This window comes from Platichthys flesus, chromosome 21 (genome assembly GCF_949316205.1).
Source record: "Platichthys flesus chromosome 21, fPlaFle2.1, whole genome shotgun sequence".
In the NCBI taxonomy this organism is placed as follows: domain Eukaryota; kingdom Metazoa; phylum Chordata; class Actinopteri; order Pleuronectiformes; family Pleuronectidae; genus Platichthys; species Platichthys flesus.
In genome coordinates this window covers 1,250,715-1,266,284 of record NC_084965.1, presented here as the reverse complement: position 1 = coordinate 1,266,284, position 15,570 = coordinate 1,250,715, and the positions used below count along the sequence as shown (strand labels likewise).

The window sequence follows — 15,570 nt, the reverse complement described above, 5'->3', positions numbered from 1 at the left end:
GTGACCTTTAACCTTTGAACTTTGATCTCTAATCAGTTCGTCTCAAGTCAAATTATACATTCGTACCAAAGTTGAAGAAATCATTATTTTTGAGGTGATTTATCTTTGCATTAAAAATATCTACCCACTTGAAAATAGATAAATATGTATGTATATGAAATGGAGGCATCGTAAGAAAAGGGTAAAGTATTGTACAAGTGCATATAAATACAGCATTTGAGTAAATAGTACTGCAGTATTTATATTGTCTTCTAGATGATTGTGTTTATCAGTCTCTCTCTCCCTACCTCATGTCTCTCTCTCTCTCCCTCCCCCATATGTCTCTCTCTCTCCCTCCCTCATGTCTCTCTCTCTCTCTCCCTACCTCATGTCTGTCTCTCTCCCTCCCCATGTGTCTCTCTCTCTCTCTCTTTCTCTCCCTCCCTCATGTCTCTCTCTCTCTCCCTACCTCATGTCTGTCTCTCTCCCTCCCCATGTGTCTCTCTCTCTCTCTTTCTCTCCCTCCCTCATGTGTCTCTCTCTCTCCCTACCTCATGTGTGTTTCTCTCTCTCTATCTCACCCTACCTCTCATGTCTCTATCCCTCTTTCTCTCTCTCTCTCCGTCATCTGTCTGTCTCTCTCTCTCTCCCTCCCTCATATGTTTGACTCTCTGGCTCGTGTCAGAGCAAACGTTCGATTCCCGGCGGCGCTGTTACGTCACAGCCTCAGTGAACAGAGGCTGCTGCTGCTGTGATATGGGTCAGTGCTGTTTTCAGTCTGCTCACATGCAGGTCCACTGAGTCACGACTGATGGCAGCTCTATAAATAACTACAACACTTACTGTAATGGAAATAAACCAGCGTAGGATCGATGACACAGGGATTGTGTTGTTCCCAGTGAGCAGACCTCAGATCAAAGATTTAAATAACTATGGTAATTCCTAAAAACATAAATATTAAGAGTCCATAACATCTGAATTACAAAGAGGGTCTGAAAAGCTTCATTCATCCTCATTAGCAGATCAACCAAATAATGTTGAGTAAGACAATTTGTTTTGGTCATTAAATTAATACCTCATACTAGGAATGATCAGATTAAAGCTTATTGAAGCAAAATGTACATTAAAAACAAATTAATCTAAGCTCTGTGTTTTCTCATGATTGTTGGGACTGACCGTCAGACTCAGACTCGTTGAACACAATGATCTGAAGAGTTTGGTGCAGCTTGAACTTTAGGGACTGTTGTGTCAAAGTTTTCATCTGTACTCTGACATTTTATAACTGATCTCATACTCTTATTCAAAAAGACTTTTGTGGCATGAGAACATGAAACATTTAAATGTGATTTGTGTTTGGAAGAGTCCTGAAAATGTGAATATTATGAGTCAGACTGAAGTCAGGAGGAACTGACCTCCGGACACATCAGCTGGTCTGACTGACTCAAGGTTTTTATCTCCACTGTTGATATGAGGTCAGACCTGTTAGTCATGAAACAACCTTGGGCCCTGGACAAAGTGCCTAAGTCGAGTTCACTCCAGAGCTGCAGCTCTATCAGCTACAGCTCACCACCGGCAGAGCGGCGCCAGAGCGACGTGCGTCAGGCAGCTAAAAAACACTTTTGCCAGCTCGGCCCAGTTAAGATCTTTATTGGAAACCAGCCTTCAAACATCATAGTACAATTATTTTTAATTCAGAGTTACAACAGCAACAGGCCCCATGTGGTCTAGAGCAGTGGTTCCCAAACCGAGGTGCTGGGCCCCCTCTGGGAACATGGGGAGGTTTCCAGAGGGGGAGAAGAAGAAGATATATAATATACTGTATATATAATCAATTTGCCAGAGGTTAAGAGACGAAGTAAGACAGACGCCACAGCGTGAGGTTTTACTGGTGTGTATCTGTGGTGAAGTTTGGGAACCGCTGGTCGAGCTTCACTTTGTGTTGCAGCCGCAGAGCGAGCAGCGAAGAGGTCAGAACATGAGAGGAAACAAAAGAAGATAAAGAGACAGAAACACGAACAAGGGAAACAGAAAAATACATTTGAGTCTTTTTACATTTGATTCTTTTCTTTGCCTCCGTTCGGCCGAGGCTCGATTCAAAACAAGCAACTCGTTGACTGGGAATCGTTCGTGGAATATTGGGTCAACAAAATGAAAAACCATGATATTAAAACAGCCTTCAAACTTTCTTGGACTTTATAAACGTGTCTACCAGGCGACTGCAGAAAGAAGGAAAACACGTCATAGTTCTGTCTTTTTATTGACGAATCCAGAGATTCTGTACTTGTTGCTAAATTCCACATAATGTGAAATGAATATAAATACATTTTTAAAAGATGACGCATTCGGTGTGAGATATTTTGCAGTCATGGTATCGACAGGGAGCGAGTGTTTCGGCTACAAAAATAAAAAAAAAAGAACTATGAGAATGAGATTTTCTGTTGACGTGAGAAGCAAAAGGTAAAAATCTAGCAATGCTCCAGATCTTCTCCCCAAACATGATGCTGCCGATCAGCCTGCTCGGATTCTACAGTCCAAGGAATGAATTACTGCATCGTCACCATCAGGGCGCAGGTCGCCTGCTGCAGCGCCCTCCAGTGGCTACGGGTGATAACTGAAGCAGCATCGTTGTTGCAGCATTGTTTTGAATGAAGCAATCTTCATTCAAAACAACTACATCTAAGTACTGATGCCCCCCCCCTCTGTGAAATGCAATTTAAGTTCTTCAAACGACAAAGACGTCTGCTGATGGTAAACAACCTGGAGATGGAAACATACTGTCTTAATAAACTGTGCTGGATTGGCAGAGGCTGATCTTAAGAAAAAATAATAATTATTGGTGCGGTGTTTCGGCTCAAAATATCCCAACGGGAGCAATTCTAGTAAAATCCCACCTCCCCCCCCCGAGCAGCAGGTCTTTAGATCTGGAAAGAAAAGAGCACAAACACAATTACTTTAAGATTAGTTCTGCATTTTTTATTTATTGGGATTTAAAAAGTAATTACTGGAACATTATCATAGTTTGTGATTATTTAAAAAACACTAAAGCAGGTTCTGTGGCTTTTATTGTGTTTGAGTTGAGCTGTAGCTACATATGATGATTGATTAATGGTTTGTGATAGTTTAAATATTAAGATAAGATATTTAAAGTGAAGTCATTACCAATGTGTTTTGCCTAAATGATTATTAATATAATATATTACTATTCTTTATTTAATACAATATTTAATAAATGTAACGGGACTCACCTCATCAACCTCCTCATCATCATTTCCAATGTCGTCGAACAGAACCTCGTCATCGTCTCCTTGTCCGTACGGATCTGTCTCGTTGATTTTGGCTGCGAGAGAAAAGACAAGGATGAGAAAACAGCCTGAGTGAAGCTGCTGCACTTTAGAGGTCGACCTCTGCTGTTTGGAGTCAGTTACTGCATCTAACACTTCACAGATCCTCAACCTGAAAGAGTTAAACTAGGAGCTAAACTGATCTGGACTGAAGACGTTCAGAGAGGACGTTTAAAATCCATCTCCAGTCCTGTGTCCCGGTGGTGATTGGATGGATTCACGATGAGTTGGACTCACCGTGCTCCGGCAGCTCTCCGTAAGCTTTCAAACTACGAGCCTCTTCTGCCGTGTACTTCAGGATGACGTCAGCTTTAGTGTCCTGAAACACAAGTGGTGGTTAGAGCCGGAAGCCGAGGGCAACTTGTTTTACAGATTCTACAGACAGAGAAAGGTTCTGAGGCAAACACCAAAACGCTTTCAACTGGTTTGATCCATTAGACCATCGCATCATGTGAGTAAGAAACCACTTAGCAGGCTCGAAAATATATTAAAAGATTGTTGTAAATACATTTCAGAGCTTTTAATATCTTCTCATGCATTTTTTAAACCTACATATGTCTTGATAATCAACGAAAAGCTTAATCACATTAGTATATGGTAAAAATATAAACGGGATCAAAAACCTGTGCTTCAATTTGACATTTCAAAAGGAAACAGATTCAGCAGTGGGAAGTGAACAGTAGTTTAAATGCCATGTAAGCAAATCTACACTTAGGTACGATCTACGAACAGACAAACACTTTAATTTGTACAAACACAGGACATTTGTGACGTGTGGGTCAGAACAGCGTCTGTTCTGTGTGGTGTGCGACCAACACACCTGATAATCTCTCAGTCCGACCAGGATGATGTCTGACGTGTTAATCCAAACCTGGAGAAGAACAAAGCAACGCAAAGATTACACCTTGTGCTGTACAACAACACACTGCACTTTGTGAACTCCACACACACAATTGAGTCCCCGCTGCCACATTAATGGCGGCTTACTGGCCATTGAGGCCCAGCTGAGTCAGCATTATGTCGGGGGGGTTTCCTGTGTGCTGCTGGGGAACAGGTGCGATGGCTGCTCGGGAGCTTCCTACCTTTTTCCGGAGTTTTCCTCTGATGTGGCAGAGCCGCTTGGTGCCATCGAAGCACATGGCCTCCAGCCGTCCGTTCCCCAACATTTTAATCACCTGAGCGTATTCTGAAAGACACCAGAGAGCAGGGAGGCCTCAGTCAACACCAGGATCTCCTCCAGTCGCTCCAACAAACAAATACCACACTGGGAGATTCTTGCAGATTTTTCAGATCCAGCCACACAGAAGTAATTCAACATCATGTCCTACTCTTGAACACGCTGGGTGGTTAATTTAGGAATGAAGGAGTCATCAATACAGATATAATAAGAAATTGAGTTTCCCATGAAGTTCATAGTCATTGAAATTGAATTAATTATTTATATTCTATAACTGGAGCTACACATCACTGCGTTCTGAGTAGGAAAGTTCTACTGTTACAGCTCGACAGAAACAGAGAGGAGGAGCCTTTGCTTCAAAACGAGTGGAAACCTCATTATTCTTGTCTTAGAATATATTATTTTTTCATCCAGATGACCTGCATGCTGCACAAAACAAGATTTGCACCGAGGCAACGTATCAATAATGTTTGACGTCTTCTACGATCAGATTCTCTTGATTTTGAAAAAACTTTCTGAACATTTATGAAATAATGAGGATAAGTTTAAATTCCATTGTAATAAAAATGAAATGGCACATCTCGTTGTTCTTCTTCTCTTTGTTATGAACTTGTCTCAGTGACGTGTCCACACTGGGTTCATGACCCTACTTGCAGGGACTTCAGCAGCACTGAGCGCTGGTGGAGCCGTTTCCACTGGAGGTCAAACAATCTGATCAGTTTTGTTCCGTTATGACCTGAATCTGTCTGACGCTCTCCATCCAAGTACCTTAAACTGAACTAAATAAAAAAAAACTACAGTCATACCGTCATTGTACTTCATTATTTCCCTATCTTTAAATTTAAACAGATTATTTGTATTATTTTTTGCCTCTCTTAACCCATTTTTCCAGCTCTTTAAAAAGGTTAGAGAATGACAGAGCAAGGTCAGAGCTTGTTTGGTGCGACTAACAGCCACAAACCCAAAGATACCTGGTTCACACTCTAAACATATTCCCAGACACGGGTCAAGAGTTGTTCCTTTAAAAGGTTTAAGATGCAATGTTTAGAAAAACATTGCAACTCATGGGAAACTAATTAAAATGTGTTTGAATGAAGTAATACACTGAATATTCATAATCTCCTTTCAGATAAATGATGGTTAACCTCATCTGGAGCCACGGTGACAACCAGATGTCCTACACTGACCCGTGTTAGGCTCTTCAGACCGATCCCAGAGGAGGGACTCTCGTGGTTTTACAGGGACTAAAGACAGGAAGTGGAGCATCTGTGGAGTCACAGCAGACTCAGGACCGGGACTCACCCTGTCCGTCCTCCTTGAACACCAGCTCCCTCTTCTCAGACTCATTCTCGTTCTTTCCACGTCGCCGATTCTTTCCTCCTTTACCTGTAAACACAGACACGGGGATTTGAACTCAGGCAGCACATTCACTCATTGTCACTGGTTCTACTCCGTGGATCCCAAGTCGGTAAATAGAGGAGCGGATCTACTCCTCACAGATCTAGAGCCGCCGCACGGTTAGCATCACCTGTTTGAATGAGGCTAGCAGAGAAGACAAGTCAACGTTGCCTTGCTAATGGATGTCGCGTGAAAGAGACGTCACATCACATGGAAACTGACAAAGACCCAGCGGCCTCGATCTAACTCGGTCACCTGGTCACCGCTGTTATCTCGGGTCAACTTAGGATAAATAGAAATGTCCCGGGCCGGCCCGGGGTGGGGTTTAACTAGCAGCTAGCTAGCACGCTAGTGCTAGCTGTTGGAGCTACACTGACCCCCGAGCTACAGAGTTCATTAGTAAGTGGGTTAACTCTAACCTGAATACTAACTCAGCCGGACTAACCACGTGCTGGCTCGGTTTAGCTCGTACAGACCCGGTTTAGAGCTCGGTGAACGACTCCAGCCGCGGTGCTAACTAGCTTTAGCCGCTCGGTGTCACGTTTTCACTGCGTGTGTCCGCCGCGGGATCGACACAATCAAAGCTTCGGAGACACACGCTTATACACACACGGACACACGCGCGCGGATCTCACCTTTATTCTTGGGCATGTTCTCTGACGCGGTTCACGTGAATCCCTCAGAACTGAAACGAAAGAACGTGTTTAAACAGAGAGAGAGAAAATGAGCTCGGCTAGCTACCGCTAATTTACACTGACCGCTCTGCGCATGCGCTCCGCCAGGTTCAAAAGCTCGCTGCTTTATTGAAACGGATGTTGGTTAACAGAGACAAACCAGATATTTAGTTAATACTTAAATATCTTGTGTTTGATCACCACGAATCCCTTGTTCCCCTTTTCCTTTCTTACTTTATAAACTAACGTACATTTTGTATTTCTACATCACTTTTAGTCACAATGACTCAAACAGGAGGTATTCACTGAACACCTGTATATCCACACAGCTGATGCATGTAAGTCTTATATTACAGTCCATTAGGAGTGAGACAGACAAATATGTACAATACTAAATAGTTGTTGGCTAGTTAGCTTCTTTTCTGGCTCACTAACATGGCTCGATCAACGAAATAAAACTAAAAATACAACAGTATATACGTAATTTACTGAATGATGTGCATTTGAAAACATGCTTCTGATTTTCTTTATCCAGAGTGTAAGTCTGTCTGGCCACAATCATTTCAGACTCACTGGTAGAGATGGTCATAAAGGTTCTGTTTGAAGATCAGGAAAATGAGGAAGCACTTGTTGGTCTGCATTGTGTTGCTGAAATCTCTTATGCTGAGTCGACTATGTTCTACCGGCTCAAGGTGGAGATGGGGTTGAATCTTAGAATCCAGCTCTCAACATGAAGAAGGCTCCTTCGATCACAGATGCCTTAGATGACATCACATCAAAGGAGCACTCTCCTAAATGATCAAAGGTACAGGTAGATTACAATTATATATTTTTATACAGATCGACGATAAGAATGAGATTATATTCTTTTTATTAATATAATTATATATAATTATATATATATAAAAACCTAATTCAGTTGAATGTGGTGATATTGAGTTGATGTCTGACTCATAGATTGTTTATATATCATACGAGGTTGTATGTGATATATGAGGGTATATATCTGACTGCTGCTCGAGCACAGAGAGTGTTTACATCTTGACCTGTGATTTGAAATGTTCTGCATCGTTTCACCTGCTCTGACTCAAACTTCAGTTTTAAAATATGAATTATTATTCTTCACACGAAGCGTTAAACCAGGTCTCATGGAAACCACAGTTTTCTAAAGGTTTAATTGAATTTAACGAATCCAAAAGATCTGTGTCTTTCAAAGCTCCGGTTGAATTATAATAAAATGTTTTTCTACATAATGTTGTAACAGCAGAGTTTAAAACCTGAGCTGAACACGAGCTGTGGAGATCAGGACCGTTATGCACAGAACATGTCCTACTGATAGAACACGTCCTTACTGCACATGAGTCATTAAGATAACCAGAAGTAATATTCAAGCTTTATGAGCTTTTATTGCTGCAGATGTTTTTCTACTCAATGTAAAAACAACCGAGCTGATAACAGGTAATATATATCCTGACGTTGATATGAGTATGATACCGCTCCATTGGGCGATCCGAACCAGGAAAAAAAAAATCCTCTTCGCTCAATTGGATAGACCTACAACCAATCAGAGCAACGTAGTGTGTGACGTATGTTAAGCGACGCATAGTTGTTGTCAACAGAGCTCCACTTCACGCGCGCTGGAAGAAGGAGAAGAAGAAGATGAGTGAAAACGACTTTTGCCGGTGTTGTAAAAAGTATTTAAGGATACACGGACAACTCAGCAACACGAACAACCTTTTTGAGAGAAACGGTAAAGACGAGTCCACGTACGAACAAGTTCTGCGTTTGGGATTACGACTCCAAATCCCATCGAAGAGATCGTGTCGCATTTGTCGGGCCTGTAAGAACTTGATAACACGGCTGGACCGCGACCTCCCCGTGTTTAAAAAATGGACAGACGACGAAGGAGACCAGGCTCAAGAAGCGTGTCCATCTGGGGCATCAGAGGAAAGAGACCGGGGGCCTCCTCCCTCCATGACGCCCGGGGCTCTGAAGAAGTTCTGCCCCGATCCGTCAACTCCAACCGGTACCACGACGCGAAGCAGCACCACAGAGGTAAGAGTGTGGTTGATACATTTCTACTAATTATGATATGACTATGACAATAACCTGGATCGCCACGTTTTTCATGTGTGAATAGTGAGTCGTTTTTATTGTCCAATGTGATAAACACACGTGCATTCCCACTCTCCTCATTTCAGTGTAACGTACCTATGATTAAACCATCTTAGTCATATTAACCGATATGGTAGCCTAGTGTGTATTCTGGAAGCCAGTCCGAATTTGAGTCAGGCCAGGTGTAGGGTGAGCAGCTCTGCAATTGCACCTGGGGTCCCCATATTTAACAGTCTGTATATTCCTATGTTTTGTCAATGCACATTATACTTATTAGGCTATACTGTAATTATTCACACTGTCATACTTTATACATTCTCTTATATTTCAGGTTGTCACCCATTACCCATCACAGACTGTTGCCAAGGTATGTCATTCAGAAGAAGCCTCAATAGTGAACAGCATAAATAAGAACAAATGGACAACAGCTGCAAAGTTAATGTTGAAGCACAAACACCTAGTTGAGGAAATCAAGGTTCACATCCTGGAGCTAATAAGCAACGAATGCAAACAGTTGTAATCCAAACAAAAGGTTCATCCTGTAGAATCATCTCCAGATGATCTGAAAGCCTCTTCATTTACCAGCTTAGAGGCAGACCTCAAATGTTGTGGGCGGGGCTAAGTTCGTCTGGCATCCAGGCTAGAATCAGTAAGTCTTATTTTACAATCCATTACTACTGAGACGGACAAATATGTACAATACTAAATAGCTGTTAGCTAGCTAGCTTCTCTTCTGGACACGAGCTGTGGAGAACAGGACCGTTATGCACAGAACATTTCCTACTGATAGAACAGGTCCTTACTGCACATAAGTCATTATTATGATAACCAGAAGTAATATTCAAGCTTTATGACCTGTTATTGCTGCAGATGTTTTTCTACACAGGAAGAAGAGTTCTCGTTTCTCCCTCCTCTTCTTCTCATCTGACTTCACGAGGATGAAGAACAGAAAGTGTCACATGTGCAGTTTGTTAAATCCCCTCAAGGTAAAGTTTCATTATTTGATTTCTCGTGGCAGATGTCTTCGGAGCCCCCGCTGGTCGGAGGCGGAGCTGCAGGGAAAGCGACTTCCTCTTCAGTTGTGGCAGGAAACAGGAAATGGGACGGAGGCGGCGGGATGGACCAGATCAACATGGTGAGAATAGACGACACTCACATCGCAGAGGAGCCGTCTGACCTCGGGGGAAAGGTTAAAGGTGAAGCAGTGGACTACTACGAGGTGGAGTACTCGATACCTGCAGAGGAGGAGGAGGAGACGGAGGAGGAGGAGGAGGACAGCCTCTACGTGATTGAATATTCAAATCCAGAGGAGGAGGGGGACAGCTACCAGTTCACCATGTCTGTGGACAGATCGCTCTCGGCTAAACGGCCGGTCAAACATCCAGTGGTCAAAGAAAACGCCACAGCTCCTTCAGCGATGGCGTCCAGAACTCAGGGGTCGTCCAGGCAGACGGTGAATCAGAAGAGGAAGATGAGAACAGAAGAGGAGGAGGAGGAAGAGGAGGGAGCTATAAGAGGGCATGGAGCTCTGAGAGGACGACAGCTATGTGAGGGAGTCGGGGAAAGACTCCATCCCTCGATGCAGCATCTGTGACCGAGGCCTCAAGACAATCGAGATGAACCTCGCCGATCAGTTCAGGCACGTGGGGGGGGGGGGGGGGGGGGGGGGGGGGGTTGCCGTTCCACTGTGCCCAGTGTCAGATCCACGAGAGGAGGCAGAGGGGTCTGAGCGTGCACATCAGAAACCACCAGAACAAGAAGCAGCAGCCCCGGCCGACACTCGAGGACTTCACCAACACAGACAACTTGAAAACAGACGACTCAGACAACTGACCCTGCAGATTCCACGTTCACTTGCGTCAGTGTTTGTAGAAGCACCAGCTCAGTGACTTCCTGTTTGTCAGAGGGACACGCCCACTCGCTCACTGGGAAGTGTCCAGACAGTTTCCTGCTGTTTTCTCAAACAAGACTTGTTTTAGGAGTTCAAACGTTATTTTTGCAGTCACTGGTATTAAAAACACTAATATCTTCACTAAACGCTGTAAAAAGTATGAGAATAAAAGCTTTTCCTTTAAAACTCTTCAGATGATTTGAGTTTCTGTTGAAGAGTAAAGTCGAAGGGGCTGAAATCAGCAGGTTGTTTTGTTTGTGTTTGAATTAAATCAGTTTTTTACAATCATTCTGAACACTTTCGCCTTTTATTTTATTTCTTATATGAAGTTTTCTCATGTTTGCAGCAGCATGTAATGTAACTGAAGGGAAAACCACCTTGTGTTTGTTTCTCCACTGGGACTCTGACCTGAAACCCTGAATCCCAGCACTTGTTTTACTGGTTTGTTTTATGATTGTCGCACACGTGACAATCTCATCATCAACCTGCTGGTTTCCATCCTGACGCCCAGTGCGACATGTCGGACCTTTAATACACTGGTGTGGTCCAATCCCTTCAATCTACCACAGGGGGAGTCTGGTTCAGAAGAACGATTCAAGCAAACAGGAAGAGACAGTTCAGATTTATACTAATTCAAATGCTTATAAAATATAGTTGTACATTTTTATATTAATGTAAGATGAAGAGCTGAAGATAGAAACAAACTGGTTTATTTGATCCTCCAGATGTGTTTCTCTCAAAGCTCCAGTAAACTGAAGTGATCAATAAGAGTCAGTGTGCGTCATCTGCTGATTATTCTTTTATTGTTTTTAATAGAAAGTCCAACTCTCGCTGCAGGTACAAAAACAGAGAGCTGGCTGAGCAGCAGGCCGAGCGTCTCTGACCGGAGCAGAAGAAGAAAAGAGAGAAAGCTGTTTCCCGTGTACAGAAGAAAAATCATTCCTTTTACATTCCTTTATCCCAGAGCTGCTCATCGACCGACGAGGCAAAGACCAACATTTATATATTTCTCATGATGTAGAAAATCAATCAGACGTTTAATCCCTTGATGTCGACTCGAGCAGCGGAAGAATCAGATTCTGATCAGTCACCTGAACTTGAGTTTTATTTTGAAGTGCTCGTTGTCTTCAGTTCGATTCCCACTGGAGGTCGAGGGCTTTTCTACCAGTCCAGCTTAAAGGACCAGTTCACCCAAACTGCTAATGAACCATTAACCGCTTGATGTGAACGTTTCAAATCTTCAGTAGTTTGGGTGAACTGGTCCTTTAAACATGTTAATATATGGATCTGAAGCCTGAATTGTTTCTCTGCTACACAGGTGAGTTTTTAAAGGGTTCAGCCGACACGTGATTCTCTCCATCGCAGCCAGAACACGTCATCATCCTCATCTTCATCATCATCCGTGTGTCTGAGGATGAAGGGTGGAGATCGAAGACGCCCATAAAGACAAAATGCATCAATCTTCTTTTGGAATTTAATTCTTCTCATGATTCTCCAGCGTCTCTGATAAAAGTCTCTCTCCCATCGCCCACGTCTGTGCTCTGTACGTCCACCTCCCTCCTCCTCCTCCTCAGAGATATATAAAAAAATGCATCGTCATGATTCATAGAAACCTGAGTAACTCGACGAGTTTGTATTTACAGTTCTGTTCCTTGTCGGCGCGTGCAGGAGGTCGTCCGGGTTCGAGTGTTCTCGCTCCAGCGGTTGGTTGTTTTGTGTGTGGGGGGGGGGGGGGGGGGGGGAGAGAGAACTAACTCGCGCATGTTTTCTAACTTTTTGAGTTAATCCTCAAAATGTAAAAGTTAATTCAAATTTTGTGTTAAAGCTGCACGAGGGACGAGCTCACTGCAATAACACGACTCCTTCACAGATTCATCATCATGAAAGATTCTTAGATTCTCAATGTGTTTGGATGAAATCATTTCATCTCCCAGGTGTCGGAACAAGGCAGAATATTAATGAGAGAAAATTGGCTCTTATTTCTTAGTTCTTTCACCCAGAAAATAGTTTTTACTGCCGTTACTTTGCATAATTTTAATGGAGTGCATACAATTTAATTTTATATTTAATATGTGGCCACCAGGGGGCGTCCAATAATATTTTGAGCCTCTTGTAGCTTTAAAGTGAAGCTAAAAAGGCAGAATCTGCTCGTGTTCATCTTGTGTTGGACTCGTTTCAGTGAGACTTCAACAGGAATGTGTCTCCGTGCTCAGTCTCACCCTCTGTCCTCTGCAGAGGCGACTTGAGGTGTAAATCTACAGCTACGCACGACATGACGCCAGTTTGAAGACGATGATCCGGCTCTTTAAATGCATACATTAGATTATAATGTTCCTATGTTCAGATCCCAGCTAGTTTTTAAGGAAATAAATACAGTACTTTCATTTTCCTGACGCGTCTCGGGTTCACGAGGCAGCTGTGATTGTCCAAAGCAAAAAGAAACAGGAAGGAGTCGACTGGTTTGTCGTCGCAGCCCAGTCCCGCTGTCGATGGGAGGAGCTGGGACTCTACAGTGAGACAGCAGATGATCCAATCAGGAGAGTCCCTTAAGGTGCAGGACAGGAAGTGGGGGGGAGGAGGGGGAGGAGGGGGAGGGCTCCTATTTGGCGTCAGCGGTTCCCTGGTCCATCAGTAGTCTGTACCGCCGGACAGGAGGGAGGGGGGTGGTGGTGGTGGTCAGGGGGTTTGTCCGGCAGAGGTCAGCTAGAGGTCAGAGTTGATGGGAGTAGGTGGGGGGGGGGGGGTTGGGGGTGTAAAGGTCACAGAGCGGTGGAGGTGATCTTCTTCATGCCCCTCCGCTGCGCCAGAGTGGAGCAGCCCACCGGCTCCAGGACATGGGGGACGTTCATGTTGAGGGCCGAGTAGGTGGCCGCCATCGCCCCCTGGAGGGAGGAGAGAGAGAAACGACCATTATTCATCTTTCAGTGGTTTCACAGTGACGACAGTTGAAGCTGTGTCTCTCAGTGAGTTCTTCCCACAGGGGATCGAACCTTCACCACAGTTACAGAGAACAGGAGTTCACGGGGAGGACTGGGAATGAGAGAGGAAACCAGTGCGTTACCTTGACGAGGTGCGGGGCGTCCTGCCGGTTCAGGGTGTACTTGGGCAGCTGGTCTCTGTGCGTCACCCAGGGGTGTCTGAGGACCTGCCCGGCCGTCAGCCGCTGGTGAGGGTCCACGTGCAGCATCTTGGACACCAGATCCTGAGGGGTCAGAGGTCAGAGGTCACAGAGCGATCACAGTGTAGAGGTTAGAGTAAGTGACTGGAGCGAAAAGAAAAGAGGTCACAAGAAAATCACTGCCAAAAAAAAACTGTAACTTCATCATATGCATTTTGATAAAAAAGAGAGAATCTAAAAGTAATTGTTTGATTGTGAAGTTTAACTTCAAACAAACTTTATTTACAGATAATTCAGCTGGAACCTTTTCAAAGAGAACATTTGACGGGTTTAATTTACTCTCTTTTAAATTCATCAGTATCTGCAGCGGAGGAGAAAGTTTGTCCATTTTATTGTGTCTTTGTCTGATTGTACAGTCCAGCAATGGGGGGGGGGGCGTCCACACCTTAGCCTCAGAAGACACAGACGTCCAGTATCCTCCAGTGAGGGAGAACTTTCCGCTGCCGATCCGAGCCAGGATCTCCTCCGGTGTGTCCTCGGGGCCGTTGGCGAACGGAGTGAAGCTGGAGACAGACGCAGGACAGTTTAGATTCATGTGGTTTTCATATCTTTGATTCACAGGTTTCTACTGAACATCAATAAGACTCTTCAGGAGATGAAGATCAGAAGGTGCCACCCCACTACCACTAGAGACGGGTGGAGTGAGTCCATGTGTCAACACAAACCCTGTTAGCATCGTGTAGAGCAGGACTCCGAGACTCCAGATGTCACAGGCTGCATCGTAACCCTGCTTCTTCAGCACCTGCCACACAGACAGACAAAGGGTCACTACAATTCAGATTTAAACAAATTCCTCTTTTCCACCTGGACTATAAGATTGTTGTCTGTGTTTGTTGCACTTGTCGTTTTTTCTGCTTGTTTGTGTTGCAGTGTTGAGTTCTCTGTCGACACAGCGACTGACCTCAGGCGCGACGAAGTTGGCGGTGTAGCACGGCGTCATGAGCAGCCCGTTCTCCGCCCGCAGCTGTTTGGCGAAACCGAAGTCGCAGATCCTGATGGACTCGGCGTTCCCGCTCTCGTCCACGTACAGGATGTTACTGGGCTTCAGGTCTCTGTGCACCACCTGCAACCACAGGAAGACGAGGGGGAGAGGGCTTTGAAGTTAGAGACAACCCGATTCTGTTTCATCTCTTACTTTTCTAAATCACTTGATTTCTAATTGACATCACTAAGTGTCCACATGTCCCTTCCTCTCTTTACTGGTCTTTGAACACGTGGTAAACCAGGAAGCAGAGTCCTACCCCCTGGACGTGCAGGTACTCCAGCGTCTTGGTGATGGTGTAGAGCACAGCGCTGGCTTCTCTCTCAGAGAAGAACTTCTGTCGGAGGATTTTATCCAGCAGCTCTCCTCCCTTCATCAGCTCCGTCACCAGGAACACGGAGCGGCCATCGTCATACACCTGCACCAAGGGACAGGGAAGTGTCTGTGAGGCTCGGTTCAACTCAGACATATTCGGATCTAACAATAATAATAATCGAGTGCAGCGCATCAGAGAGTGGGAATAAAAAAACAACAACTTTAAGATGAGTATAGCGATTATCAGCTCTTTTAATTACCTTAGTTTGAGGAGAATGTAAGTTTAACAGTTTTCTAACTTTGACTCTGATGATGTTTCACTTTTTCATCAACCAAAGGAGAAACTGATTAATCACTGAAATGATCAGCGGGTTGTTTGAGTCTATTTGTCAGTGCCATAAGAAAATACTCATAAGTTCATATTAAACATTTCACACAAACTTCAAATACTTGTCAGTTTTTGATATTCAACTGTCAAAAACGATAATTAGTTGACTGAATAGACGTTTCTATAATAGTA

The 15,570-nt window shown here is 44.1% G+C and overlaps 3 protein-coding genes and 1 long non-coding RNA gene across 6 annotated transcripts in view; 2 read left to right on the top strand and 2 right to left on the bottom strand.

Annotated features, from left to right (window-relative positions):
• Positions 1-1,610: 1,610 nt before the first annotated feature.
• Positions 1,611-6,680, bottom strand: eif1axb (eukaryotic translation initiation factor 1A X-linked b). Its single transcript, XM_062379277.1, has 7 exons — positions 6,531-6,680; positions 5,800-5,883; positions 4,403-4,506; positions 4,141-4,191; positions 3,558-3,639; positions 3,225-3,316; positions 1,611-2,900 (listed from the first exon to the last, which is right to left on the bottom strand). The coding sequence occupies exons 1-7, from the start codon at positions 6,544-6,546 to the stop codon at positions 2,895-2,897; spliced, it is 435 nt and encodes a 144-aa protein (XP_062235261.1). The 5' UTR covers positions 6,547-6,680; the 3' UTR covers positions 1,611-2,894.
• A 587-nt stretch (positions 6,681-7,267) lies between these two features.
• LOC133932550 (uncharacterized) lies at positions 7,268-15,114 on the top strand. The gene is made up of 3 exons (XR_009911962.1): positions 7,268-7,374; positions 14,315-14,854; positions 14,980-15,114. It is a non-coding gene; the product is annotated as an uncharacterized LOC133932550 (long non-coding RNA).
• On the top strand, positions 7,579-10,341 carry LOC133933142 (uncharacterized). Of its 2 annotated transcripts, XM_062380127.1 has the most exons (3): positions 7,579-8,624; positions 9,016-9,051; positions 9,703-10,341. In XM_062380127.1, exons 1-3 carry the CDS (start codon positions 8,229-8,231, stop codon positions 10,276-10,278), a joined length of 1,008 nt encoding a protein of 335 aa, XP_062236111.1. In that variant the 5' UTR covers positions 7,579-8,228; the 3' UTR covers positions 10,279-10,341. The 2 variants fall into 2 exon arrangements, with proteins under 2 accessions (XP_062236111.1, XP_062236112.1); XM_062380128.1 differs by lacking the exon at positions 9,016-9,051 and having other exon boundaries at positions 7,589-8,624.
• The window catches only part of rps6ka3b (ribosomal protein S6 kinase, polypeptide 3b), a 31,396-nt gene continuing 27,187 nt past the window's right edge, over positions 11,362-15,570 (bottom strand). For both annotated transcript variants that reach the window (XM_062379275.1, XM_062379276.1), the window contains exons 17-22: positions 14,995-15,153; positions 14,655-14,816; positions 14,419-14,495; positions 14,139-14,256; positions 13,637-13,777; positions 11,362-13,457 (exon numbers count right to left, since the gene is read on the bottom strand). In XM_062379275.1, coding sequence (XP_062235259.1) covers positions 13,335-13,457; positions 13,637-13,777; positions 14,139-14,256; positions 14,419-14,495; positions 14,655-14,816; positions 14,995-15,153 — 780 coding nt within the window. In that variant the 3' untranslated portion in view covers positions 11,362-13,334. The remainder of the gene's footprint in view (positions 13,458-13,636; positions 13,778-14,138; positions 14,257-14,418; positions 14,496-14,654; positions 14,817-14,994; positions 15,154-15,570) is intronic.